General features: G+C 51.2%; 1 protein-coding gene across 2 annotated transcripts in view; it reads left to right on the forward strand.

Moving 5' to 3' along the window:
* The window catches only part of PADI4 (peptidyl arginine deiminase 4), a 50,378-nt gene that overhangs the window by 16,499 nt on the left and 20,402 nt on the right, over positions 1-13,477 (forward strand). For both annotated transcript variants that reach the window (XM_021668390.2, XM_064363355.1), the window contains 7 exons: positions 30-210; positions 3,318-3,384; positions 5,461-5,528; positions 6,972-7,089; positions 8,601-8,726; positions 10,523-10,701; positions 10,870-10,973. In XM_021668390.2, the coding sequence (XP_021524065.2) occupies positions 30-210; positions 3,318-3,384; positions 5,461-5,528; positions 6,972-7,089; positions 8,601-8,726; positions 10,523-10,701; positions 10,870-10,973 (843 nt within the window). The remainder of the gene's footprint in view (positions 1-29; positions 211-3,317; positions 3,385-5,460; positions 5,529-6,971; positions 7,090-8,600; positions 8,727-10,522; positions 10,702-10,869; positions 10,974-13,477) is intronic.

The following is a 13,477-nucleotide window of genomic DNA, read 5'->3' on the forward strand; positions in this document are numbered from 1 at the left end:
CTCTGCCTCCCCGTCTGTCTCATCCACAGCTCTGCCCCCGAGGACTGCACGTCCTTCAGCATCAATGCCTCCCCAGGGGTGGTCGTGGATACTGCCCACAACCCTCCAGTGAAGAAGATTCCCACAGGCTCCTCCAAATGGCCCCTGGACCCTGGGGTGGAGGTGACCCTGACGATGAAAGCAGCCAGTAATAGCACAGGTGACCAGAAGGTGAGTGTCACAGCTGTGAGGTGGCGGTGTGGGAGGACTTCACCAGGGCAGCCACTCACACTCTGTCCTGCTGCGATCCACAGCACCAACCTGCCAGAGCCTCTTTCCCTGTGGAAAAGCTCGTGATGGCTTCTTCTAGCCATAGTGTCCTCGGGGACAATAGTATACAGCTGCCAGGGGTTCCTGGAGGCCAGGGTTCAGATTAAACTCTATTCAGCAAACCTTTAGTCAGTACCTAGCATATGCCAGACACTGCTAGACACTGCCAGGCACTGGGAATACAGAAATGAATAAGACAGCTGAGGGTGCAGCCCTCATGGGGCTTAAAACCTGTGAGTGGTGGCATCAGAGGATGTGCTGGTAAACAGACAATTACAAATGGTGCTGAGTTCTATGGAGGCCACAGACAGGTAGCCCCATGGAACGCCGGTCTGTGCTCCCAGATCGATTTCCTGTTCTGCTATAGAAAATCACCATGGTGGCTGGACATGGTGGCTCACGCCTGGAATCCCAGCACTTTCCTAAGCGGGTGGACTGCCTGAGGTCAGAAGTTTGAGACTAGCTTGGCCAACATGGAGAAACCCCGTCTCTACTAAAAATACAAAAATTAGCCAGGCGTAGTGGTGCGCACCTGTAATCCCAGCTACTTGGGAGGCTGAGGCAGGAGAATAGCTTGAACCCGGGACAAGGAGGTTGCAGTGAGCCCAGATCGCACCACTGCACTCCTACCTGGGCAACAAGAGTAAAACTGTCACAAAAAAAAAAAAGAGAGAGAGAGAGAGAAAGAAAGAAAATCACCATGGTTTGCTTAAAACAACAGAAATGGGCCGGGTGCGGTGGCTCAGGCCTGTAATCCCAGCACTTAGGGAGGCCGAGGCGAGTGGATCACGAGGTCAAGAGATCGAGACCATCCTGGTCAACATGGTGAAACCCTGTCTCTACTAAAAATACAAAAAATTAGCTGGGCATGGTGGCGCGTGCCTGTAATCCCAGCTACTCAGGAAGCTGAGGCAGGAGAATTGCCTGAACCCAGGAGGCGGAGGTTGCGATGAGCCGAGATCGCGCCATTGCACTCCAGCCTGGGCAACAAGAGCGAAACTCCGTCTCAAAAAAAAAAAAAAAAAAAAAAAAAACAGAAATGTATCCTCTCATGGTTCTGCAGGACAGAAGTCTAAGGTCAAGGTGCCAGCAGGGCCAGAGTTTTCTGGAGGCTCCAGGAGAGAATCGATTATTTGCCTCTCTCAGCTTCTGGGGGCTTCCAGCAGTCTGTCTTGTGGCTGTATCACTGCAGTCCCTGCCTCCATGGTCATACTGCCTCTGTTCCTTCTCTGTGGAATCCCCCTCTGCCTCTCTCATAAGGGCACTTGCCATGGGATTTAGGGTTCAACTGGCTAGTCCAGGGTGATCTCCTCAACTCAAGATCCGTTTTTTTTCAAGACAGAGTCTCGCTGTGTCACCCAGGCTAGAGTGCAGTGGTGCAATCTTGGCTCACTGCAACCTCCACCTCCCAGGTTCAAGTGATTCTACCTCAGCCTCCTGAGTAGCTGGGATTACAGGTACCTGCCATGACACCCAGCTAATTTTTATTTATTTTTTAGTAGAGATGGGGTTTTGCCATGTTCGTCAGGCTGGTCTTGAACTCTAGATTTCGAGTGATCTGCTCACCCTGGCCTCCCAAAGGGCTGGGATTACAGGCATGAGCCACGGCGCCTGGCCTCAAGATCTTTAACTTACATCTGCAAAGACTTTTCTTTCCAAATGAAATCACATCCACAGGTTCCAGGGATTAGGATTTGGATGTATTTTTGTGGGGACCACCATTCTACCTACTACACCCCCTTTGCCTGTAGATGGGCTCAACAGGACCCTCTGGGGTTCTCACAGATCTCTGGGCCAATAGCTACTTGCTCCCAGCAGAACCAGCCAAACAGGCTTCTCCCTGGGGAGAACACAGAGCTTGACTATCCAGGCAGGCTGGGGAGGAGGTGATCAGCGAAGCCTTCCTGAAAGAAGTGGCAAGCTGAAAGATGACATGGATGACCCACCTAAGAGCAGGAGAGAGGAGAGAGCTTGACTCAGAGGGGCAGCTTGTGTTCACTCTCCGGATGAGAAAAGGGTGAGACACGTGTTGGGGAAACTGAGGAAGTTCTGTATGGCAAGAAAGGAAGACAGAGAGGGAGGTGAGGGAGTCAGTTTGAAGGGTTTGGTATCAGGGACCTCATTTTCTAAGGACAACAGGAAGCCAACAGAAGGTTTTCAGCCAGCGGATAACAAGATGGCATTTGTACTTGAGAAAGATCCCACTGGCTGTGACCTAGCAAATAGGATCTAGGGAGAAGATGGGAGGCAGGGAGACCAGACGGAAAGCTGACGCCATGGTCCAGGCAGAGGCAACGATGGCCGTGGCATTTTCCTGGATTTCCACTGTCTACAGGGCAGGTCCAAACCCCTCAGCGTGACCTCTCAAGAGCTCCTCCTCTTCTGGTGGCAGCTCTTTGGCTCTGCTTTGGGAAACTCCCCACCACCATTTTGCTCTGATGTATCCACCCAGATACTCCACCCTCCTCTGGCCAATCCAAGGTGTTCTCCCGGGATTTCTGAACCGTGGGCACAGGGGATTGGTGTTTTCTCATCTCTTCCTGAAGAGACCTCACCCACCCAAAGCTCCTGGTCCCCAGATCCCTCAGGACTCTGCCTTTCCAAGGTCTGGTTCTTCAGGTCTTTCTTTGATCCCTTCTGCTTGCCAGAGTCAGTTTCTGTGGCTTATAGCTGGCTCTCTCCTTCTAGTGCCTCTTCCGCCCCATCTCTAGCTGCTGGGCCCCTACTGCCTTTCCAAGATCTATCTCAAAGGGCACTCCTTCACAAACCACCCTGCCAGGCAGAGTGTCTCCATCGTTGGGCCCCCATACGCTTCTCTGTAGCATCAGTCATTCAAGCTTTTTGCTTCCCTCCATTCCTATCAGATGGGGGCACTCCTTACAGGTTGGGACCAGTTCTTGCCCATCTGTGTCTCCCCAGTGCCCTCCCTGGAGCTGGCACATAGCAGGGGTCTAGTGGGTGTTTGTTGAATGACTAAGAGAAGTCATTAGCGATCTGCTCTCCTGCAGGTTCAGATTTCATACTACGGTCCGAAGACTCCACCAGTCAAAGCTCTACTCTACCTCACCGGGGTGGGTAAGTGATAACCAGGATCCTAGAGCGCCATCTCATCCCCTACCCACCCCTAATCCCTGCAGGAGAAACTAAACTGGAGCGTAATTTAGAGTGAGCAGAGAAAAAGCATGGTTTCTAGTCAGTCAGACATCTGGTAGTTCAGAAATATTCCATCCCTAGTCAGTGAACCATAAAGAAACACAATGTGGGCGTGGTGGTGCAGGGAACTTTAATTATATCTTAACATTTTATTTCTCAAGTTAGGAAGTAGGTACATGGATTTTCAATATATGTATTTCTATTCCTTTTTTTTTTTTTTTTTTTTTTTTGAGATGGAGTCTCACTCTGTCACCCAGTCTAGAGTGCAATGGCAGGATCTTGGCTCACTGCAACCTGCGCCTCCTGGGTTCAAGTGATCCTGCCGCCTCAGCATCCCTAGTAGCTGGGACTATAGGCGCATGCCACCATACCTGGCTAATTTTTGTATTTTTAGTAGAGATGGGGTTTCACCACGTTGGCCAGGCTGGTCTCAAACTCCTGACCTCAGGTGATCCGCCCGCCTTGGCCTCCCAGAGTGCTGGGATTACAGGCGTGAATCACTGCGCCCCACCCCCTATTCCTTTTTGATACCTCAAATATCCATAACAAAAAGTAGATGATGACACTGTCTTATACAATGATATAGACAGTGTTCCCAAAATTCCATTATTTATATCTCATCTTACCATTTCTGCCATATCAATGATCCATCTCTTCTCATATTTATGTAATGTTCTTCTTTAAATGAAATTCATTCTTTAACTTGACCTCATTTTGAATAATAATATCATGATTAGTATCATTATGTGTATTAAGTTTATAAGTAGCAGCCAGACATGGTGGCTCACACCTGCAATCCCAGCACTTTGGAAGGCTGAGATGGGAGGATCGCTTGAGCCCAGGAGTTTGAGAACAGCCTGGACAACATAGTGAGATCCTGTCTCTACAAAAAAAAAAAAAAAAATTAGCTGAGCATGGTGGCATGTGCCTGTAGTCCCAGCTACTCAAGAAGCTGACGGGAGAACTGCCTGAGCCCAGGAGGTCAGAAGTGCAGTGAGCCGTGGTTGTGCTAGCCTAGGTGACAGAGTGAGACCCAGTCTCAAAAAATAAAAACTATATATATATACACACACATATGTATAATATGTAGCATATGGAATCTTTAGGTTTCATTTCATTAATGCATACTTAAATGATACCATAGCACGTACTCTATTGCAAGGCATGTGCTAAGACTTTACATTTAATCCTTACAGCAATCCAGTGAAATTGGTATTATTATTATCGTCCCATTTTACAGATGAGGAAACTGAGGCACGGGAGCTAAACAGGCTTGCCCAAGGTCACACGATTGGTTAGTGCAGGAGTTGGGGAGTCAAGGCCATGAAAAGACAATGCTTGTCTGGCCCTAACTAAGATGTGGCTGTGAATATGTTTAGAAGGTCATCTGGGTCAGTCTCATGTGGGACAAGTGTCACCCTATCATGCTGTGGGACACAGAGATCTATTTTATTGGAATGACCTTGCGGTCCTATATTCCAATGAGGGAGGAAGGATTTACAAACGTTTGCTTTCTCAGTCATGCCATTTGGACAAAGCGGGATATGTTCAGGGCTGCAGTGGTCCCCAGAGGCAGTCACAACACATGTCACAAAGAGCTGGGTGGGGCTAGTGTCCCTGCTGTGTCCCCCACCCCAAGGTCACTGAGGGCCGGGGCTCACACTGAACCTCTCATTGGGGTGGCTGGAAGTTCCTTCCAAAATCCCTGGGGGTGGCCAGACATGCAGGGTCTGGTTGACATCACACTTGTGGCCCCGCTGAAGGGGAACAGGTGTGGTCAGAGGCCCCAGCTCTGCTGTCTGATCTGTAGCCAGACATCCTGGGGGCCATGGGGGCAGGATGTCTTGAACCTGTGTCTCCTCTGGAGGTGAGGAAGAGGGACTCCTACTATGGGTGCAGACAGTCCCTTGGGGAAAGGACCTGCCCATTTGGGGCAAGACTGAATGCCCCAACACTGGACCCTCACCAACCCTCTCTTCTTCCTTGGTGGGATTTCAGAAATCTCCCTGTGCGCAGATATCACCCGCACCGGCAAAGTGAAGCCAACCAGAGCTGTGAAAGATCAGGTACCGCTCACCCAAGCGCTCCTTTCCGCGTTCTGCTGGGTTCTCCCCTGGCGCCCCCTCGTGGAGATGGGGTAAATGCTGGTCTGTCTCACGTATCCCATGTTAACTGTTAAAAAAAAAGAGAGAGAGAAAATTAGCATCACCATTAATATTCTGGCTTATGTATTTCCCATCTATTTTACAAGATCAGATTTTCACCAAGTGTGGGTTCAGAAAATGTGTTGTCCTACAAACTGGACACGCTACTGGGTCACCCAGTGAATACACAGCAGAGAGGAAATTCGAGGGCAGGTTTTGACTGTGGCTCAAAAATTCCCTACTCCATGCTGTAGGGCTGTTGAGAGAGATTTCTGCAGAGCTGCTTACATGGGGGAATAACAGAGAAAGGAAGAAATGGCAGGGAGAGAGGCGGGAAGGAGCCAGGCGGTGTGTGGCAGAAAGACGGGATGGTGGGGTGTGCAGACGGGGCAGGTGAGCGCTGTCTTAAACCAGAGTCCACAGGTAAACCTGGAACCCCAAACTGCCTGCACCATTTAATGCTGGTGTGCACTGCGGGCTATGCCTTGTAACTAGCTGAAGATCCTTTGTGGGGTCAGCAAAAGTAGGAAGAATTACAACTCTAGGAGTAGAATCTATCCCCGTATCCCTCCCGAAATGCTGTCATTGCCTGGGGGCAAACGCTCTCCTGGAAGGGAGGCGCCATCGCTGTTAGGTCCCTACAGGGTGGGGCTGCTTTAATCTTTGGAGGGATACTAACTGGCTGCTAAGAATAGTACCACACTTTGCTGAATGAGTAATTCAGAGTTCACATCATAGTAACTATTTAGATTAGAATCTTGGCATACATAATTAGCTGCATTTAGTTTGTCAAGCTCAACTTTTTTTTTTGAGATGGAGTTTCACTCTGTTGCCCAGGCTGGAGTGCAGTGGCATGATCTTGGCTCACTGCAACCTCCACCTCCCTGGTTCAAGCGATTCTCCTCTACCTCAGCCTCCTGAGTAGCTGTGACTACAGGTGTGCACCTCCACACCCAGCTAATTTTTGTATTTTTAGTAGAGACGGGGTTTCACCATGTTGGCCAGGCTGGTCTCAAACTCCTGAACTCAGGTGATCCGCCTGCCTTGGCCTCCCAGAGTGCTGGGATTATAGGTATGAGCCACTGTGCCCGGCCAACATTTCTTAAAAGCTGTTAAAAATCCATTTGACTTTCTTGGGTTCCTTTGTTTAAATGGATGAATTGTGTTTGGGGTGAATTTGGTTGTGACTTTTGGAGTAAAAGGTAAAAACCCACTCTTGAGATAAAAGAATGAATTGATGTGGGAGCAAGCTGTGTAAACCGCGCTGGGTTACAGAGGTGATGGGGAAGGTCGGCTATGCCCCTTGCGAGGGTCGGAGGGGTCTACGCTAGTTTCTAAGCGTGACTCTTCTCTGCTGGTGTCCAGAGGACCTGGACCTGGGGCCCTAGTGGACAAGGTGCCATCCTGCTGGTGAACTGTGACAGAGACAATCCCAAATCTTCTGCCATGGACTGCGAGGATGAGGAAGTGCTTGACGGCAAAGGTAAAGAGCATTTGCTCGTTAATGGGAAGAGCTTTTTATAAAGCCCTTTTGCCCACACAGCCTGAACCTGGAGGCGGCCCTCTGAAATAAGGGTTATTGAAAGCATGTTCTTGTTAGCATGTCCGTTTTATAGGTGAAGCAAAGGCCCTGAGGAGGCAGGTGACCTGCCCAAGCTCACACAGCAGTCAGGGAAGAGCTGAGGCCGATGCTGTCTCCTGACGGCTCCTGCGGTTTCCACGCCTCACCCCGCTGCCCGACCTCAATGCTCTTAGGTCAAACCTGGAGCCTGAAATCACTGGAAATGAAAACTTCTCATTCCCAAACTCAGGTCAGAGCAGCCCCTGAGAACTCTGCCATAGGCCGGGCATGACTCTGAGCACTTTGGAACGATGAACTCATTGGATCCTCCAACACAAAGCTTGATGGATAGGAAAACCAAGGCATGGAGAACTAAGCAATTTGCCCAAGGTCACGCCACTGATATGCAGCAGACTTGGGGTTTGAACCCGAGATGTCCCAAGACCGGAGCTCATTGAGAGGCATGAGGGTGGTTGGGCGGGTGCAGGGTCTCTGCAGCACACCTCTGGCTGCTCAGTGGTGGCCCTAGGGTTGAAGTGAGGACACATTATCCCCCTGCGCTAGAGGAAGGCGCTAAGGGGCTCGGGCTGGCAGGCCATCCTGGGGCGCTCTTAGAATAACATAGAAATGGATGTATTTCCAGGTTCCATGCAGTTGGCCTGGCCTGATGCCAGGGTTCAGCCTTTGTAGAGTGCCAGGCCTGCAGTAATAATCACAACAACTGCCCTTTGTGGGCACTCCCGGGGTTCCAGGAACTGGAATAAGCACTGTGGATCGCCTCACTTTATCCTGACAACAGCCCTGTGGCGGGTACAACTCTTGCCCCTGTCTTACTGATGAGGAAACAGAGACAGCCAGAGCTGAAATAACTTTCCTGAGCCCACCCAGATCCCACATTCAAACCAAGTTGACCCCAAAGCCTTTAAGCCCTTGTCTGTCAATCAGGTCCTAGGAAACCATCTCTTCACTCTCCCCGCCATCCACCCCTTTCTGGCCATTATTCAAGTTGGTTCACAAACTTTGTTTCTCGCTCAGGACCAGCACAGAAATCTTTCACTCGTTCATTGCACAGATCTCAACTGGGCACCTGCCACGAGCTGGTCACTGTTCTAGGGAGTTCTTGGCTTTCTAGGTTCCAGATTCAGGGAACGCTGCAAGGAACAAAATATTAATATATGTGGTCCCCACTTTGCTGAGGTTACATCCCCAGCTTATCCTAGCGGGAGGAGACCAGAACCTTAATGAACTCTCATTCCAAAATGAAAACCGTCATTTAAATACTCAAAACAGCATAAAGAAAAGAAAACCAGGCAACATGGTAAAGGGAGGTCTCAGGGGAGGGGTGAGGTATGAGGCTCCGCCAGGAGGTGGCTATGGGAAAACAGCGGCCGTCCCAGGGGCCTGTGACTCAGGGGATGCCCTTCTCATCCCAGACCTGCAGGACATGTCCCTGATGACCCTGAGCACGAAGACCCCCAGGGACTTCTTCATCACGCATAAACTGGTGCTCCACGTGGCCAGATCTGAGATGGACAAAGTGAGGGTGTTTCAGGCCATACGTGAGTCGTCCCCATCTGTGTTCCCCTCCTGCCCTGGCCAATGGGGCACAATCCCGTCACACAGCTGTGTGGCAGGTAAATCCTGAGCGCCCACTACGTGCTGGGTTCTAAGAACAGCAGACACAGCAGTGGGCAAGACAGACAACTTGTCTACTACCTTCAAGATGGAGGACACAGACAAAATGACTCGTTATTGTTCCCTGCTTCTCTGTCACACACACACACACACACACACACACACACACACACACACACCCCTCCTGGTTACTGACGTTGAGCGCAAGCTGACGTCATGTGCCGTGTAATCATTTGCTCTGCAACCTCCTGCTCATCAGAGACATCAGGAACTTCTCAGTGGCCCACGAGCACCTACCACTAAGTGGGTGCCAGGCTTGGTCCTAGGCATGGGGCACAGAGCCATGGCTGTGACCAAGCCCCTCACGTTGCTTTCATCTTTGTGGCTGGGAGAACTATACGTAAAATAATTACGTAAGACACCTAGTGTGCCCAACGCTGTGACATGCTATGTAGAAGAATGTGGCAGGGAAGGGCGTGTGGAGTGAGGAGTGGAGTTAGGGGTGTGTGGAGAGACGGTGACCAGGGAAGGTGTCCCCCATGAGGTGCCATTTGAGCAGAAGGAGGTACAGGAACAGCCAGGCAGACACCTAGGAGAAGGGCGCTCCAGGCAGAAAAACGGGACGCGCATGGGCCCGGAGGTGAGGTTGTGCCTGTGGTGTGGAGGAATGCAGGGAGGCCGGTGCAGCTGGGGTGGAAGGTGCAAGGGTTAAAGTGGTGAGTGAGGGTGGAAGAGACAGGGCAGAGGGGAAGCGGCAGGTCAGGTCGGCGTATATTGACTTTGGCTTCTGGATGGAAGGAGATGGCGACGGCCGTGGGAGGGGTTTTTTTTGCAGAGGCCTGACGATCAGACCCTATTCCTTTTTTTTTTTTTTTTTTTTTTTTTGAGACAGAGTCTCACTCTGTCACCCAGGCTGGAGTACAGCGGTGCCATCTTGGCTCACTGCAGCCTCCACCTCCTGGGTTCCAGCGATTCTCCTGCCTCAGCCTCCCAGGTAGCTAGGATTACAAGCACACGCCACCACATCCGGCTAATTGTTGTGTTTTTAGTAGAGATGAGATTTCACCAGGTTGGCCAGGCTGGTCTTGAACTCCTGACTTCAAATGATCTACCTGCCTCAGCCTCCCCAAGTGCTAGGAATTACAGTTGTGAGCCACCACGCCTGGCCTCTGTTGCATTCTTAAAGTGATTAAACTGATAGTAATTTGGTGATAGGTCAATTTATTGCCTCCACCCAGGCATCACCTCCTCCAGGAAGTCCTCAGGGATTTTCTCTATCACAGATACATTCTCTGTCTGCTATTTTGATGATCTCTGCTCCTCGCTACTCTCCCAGAAGACTGTGCACTCTCTGGGGGTGAGGATAGGAGGACAGTGACTCTGTCTCCCTGGTCCCTTGCTATGCCCCATCCCCAGCTGACATCTGGCTAGAGCAGATGCTCAGAAGTGAGTGAAGGGATGGTGTATACCGGACTTCCTGTAAAGTTTGGAATGGCTCAGTCACCCCTGCCACACTGTTCCTGGGCTTCACCAAAGAGCAGTGTCCCAGCTGGGACTCTGGTCCCTTTCTCCTAAGGGGACTGGCCAGATATGGCTGCAAGGGGTCCTCAGATGAGGGCACATGGCCACCCTGGGAAAGGCTTCTGGGAGGCCCTGGGGAGAGGAGGAAAGGGCTTCAGAAGTGAGGATGCAGACCTGAGTCTCCCCTCCTTTCTCCTAGGGGGCAAACTGTCCTCCAAGTACAGGGTAGTCCTGGGTCCCCAGCGGCCCTCTCACTCCCTGATGCTCCCAGGCGGAAAGTACAACACGGACTTCTACGTGGAGGGCCTTGCTTTTCCGGACACCAACTTCCCGGGGCTCATTACCCTCACCGTCTCCATGCTGGACAGCTCCAACCTGGTAGGCTGAGAAGGCAGCGCAGTGTGGGGGGCCTGGGTTTCCAGGCAGTGGCCTTCCAGTATAGAGCCCAGCTGGGCAGGGCGGTTCCAAACAGCTGCTGGAAGTGGTAGGTGCTGGGCCCTGGTGGCAGTGACAGCCCCTCCCTCCCCATCCCCTCCTCCCCTACAGGAGCTCCCCGAGGCCTTGGTGTTCCAAGACAGTGTGGTCTTCCGCGTGGCGCCCTGGATCATGACCCCCAACACCCAGCCCCCGCAGGAGGTGTACGCGTGCAGGTGAGGGGTCGTGGGATGCTGGGGCAGGCACAGATACCCCAGGAGGAGCCCGAGTTCCATCTACAGCACTCGCTGTGTGATGGGAAAACAGCCACCCCTCCCCTGCCCTCTGAGAGCTTGCTGCTTGCTGGGGGCTCTGAAAAGGCAGGGAGGTTCCTCACTGTTGCTGTCATTGCCTCTGTCCTGCCCTGATGCAGCTGAGGCTACGTCAGCTCCCAGGGGTCTGTAGAAGTTGCTAGAACTGGACAGTGGGATCCTTCAGCCCTGATCCAGGCCTCTGGTTTCTCAGAGTGTGGCCCATGGAGATTGTGCACCAGAAACTCCTGGAAATTCATTTAAAATGCACCTTTCTGGGCCGGGCACAGTGGCTCACACTTGTAATCCCTGCACTTTGGGAGGCCGAGGAACGTGGATCACTTGAGATCAAGAGTTTGAAACCAGCTCGGCCAATATGGCGAAACCCCGTCTCTACTAAAAAGTACAAAAATTAGCCCGGTGTGGTGGTGCATGCTTGTAATCGGGAGGCCGAGGCATGAGAATTGCTTTCATCTGGGAGGCGGAGGCTGCAGTGAGCCGAGATTGCACCACTGCACTCCAGCCTGGGCGACAGACCAAGACTCCATCTCAAAAATAATAAAATAAAATAAAATGCACCTTTCTGGCTGACCTCTGAGCTGCTGGGTCTTATCCCTGGGGACAGGGCCCATATGCATTTTGGGGAGGCCCAGGCATCCCTTCTGTAGCTGAAAGCCCCTGGTAAGTGTGCTGGGGTCTCAGGAGACCCTCTCCTTCCCTTTTCCGATTGATTCAGGGGCAGAAGAGTAAGAGGGTGACCTGGTGGACAGGACACAGGCTGGAATCCAGTGAGGACTGTTTTCCAGTCCCAGCACTGTTCCAGGTGGTGTGACCTTGAACAGTGAACTCACACTCTGTCTTCTCCCAGGCTGTTATGGCTTGGCTATGCGTCCCCACCCAAGTCTCATCTTGAATTGTACTCCCATAATTCCCATGTGTTGTGGGAGGGACCCAGCGGGAGATAATTTGAATCATGGGGGTGGTTTCTCCCATACTGTTCTCGTGGTAGTAAGTCTCACGAGATCTGATGGTTTTATCAAGGGTTTCCGCTTTTGCTTCTTTCTCATTTTCTCTTGCCGCTGCCATGTAAGAAGTGCCTTTCACCTCCTGCCATGATTCTGAGGCCTCCTCAGCTACATGGGACTATAAGTCCAATTAAACCTCTTTTTCTTCCCAGTCTTGGGTATGTCTTTATCAGCAATGTGAAAATGGACTAATACTGTAAATTGATACCAGTAGAGTGGGGCATTGCTGAAAAGATACCCGAAAATGTGGAAGCGACTTTGGAACTGGGTAACAGGCAGAGGTTGGAACAGTTTGGAGGGCTCAGAAGGAAAATGTGGGAAAGTTTGGAACTTCCTAGAAACTTGTTGAATGGCTTTGACAAAAATACTGTTAATGATATGAACAATGAAATCCAGGCAGAGCTGGTCTCAGAGATGAGGAACTTGTTGGGAGCTGGAGCAAAGGTGACTCTTGTTATGTTTTAGCAAAGAGATTGGTGGCATTTTGTCCCTGCCCTAGAAATTTGTGGAACTTTGAACTTGAGAGAGATGATTTAGGGTATCTGGTGGAGGAAATTTCTAAGCAACAAAGCATTCAAGACTTGGGTGCTGTTAAAAGCATTCAGTTTTAAAAGGGAAGCAGAGCATAAAAGTTCAGAAAATTTGCAGCCTGACAACGCGATAGAAAAGAAAACCTCATTTTCTGAAGAGAAATTCAAACCGGCTGCAGAAATTTGCATAACTAATGAGGAGCTTAATGTTAAGCCCCAAGACAATGGGGTAAATGTCTCCAGGACATATCAGAGGTCTTGACTGCAGCCCCTCTGACACAGGCCCAGAGGCCTAGGAGAAAACTGTTTCATGAGCCAGGACCAGGGGCCCCGCGCTATGTGTAGCCTAGGGACTTGGGGCCCTGTGTCCCACCCCCTCCAGCCATGGCTTAAAGGGGCCAACATAGAGCTCAGGCTGTGGCTTCAGAGGGTGCAAGCCCCAAGCCTTGGCAGCTTCCACATGGTGCTGAGCCTGCAAGTGCACAGAAGTCAAGAATTGGGTTTGGGAACCTCTGCCTAGATTTCTGAAGATGTATGGAAATGCCTGGATGCCCAGGCAGAAGTTTGCAGCAGAGGTGGGGCCCTCATGGAGCGCCTCTGTAGGGCAGTGCAGAAGGGAAATGTGAGGTTGGAGCCCCCACACAGAGTCCCTACTGGGGCACCACGTTGTGGTTCTATGAGAAGAGGGCCACTGTCCTCCAGACCCCAGATGGTAGATCTACCAACAGCTTGCACCATGCACCTGGAAAAGCCACAGACACTCAACACCAGCCTGTGAAAGCAGCCTCCCAGGAGGCTGTACCCTGCAAAGCACAGGGGTGAAGCTGCCCAGGACCATGGGAACCCACCTCTTGCATCAGTGTGACCTGGATAT

The sequence above is a fragment of the Aotus nancymaae genome, unplaced genomic scaffold (assembly GCF_030222135.1).
Source record: "Aotus nancymaae isolate 86718 unplaced genomic scaffold, 86718_ANA_hifiasm-v0.15.2.pri h1tg000053l, whole genome shotgun sequence".
Classification (NCBI taxonomy): Eukaryota; Metazoa; Chordata; class Mammalia; order Primates; family Aotidae; genus Aotus; species Aotus nancymaae.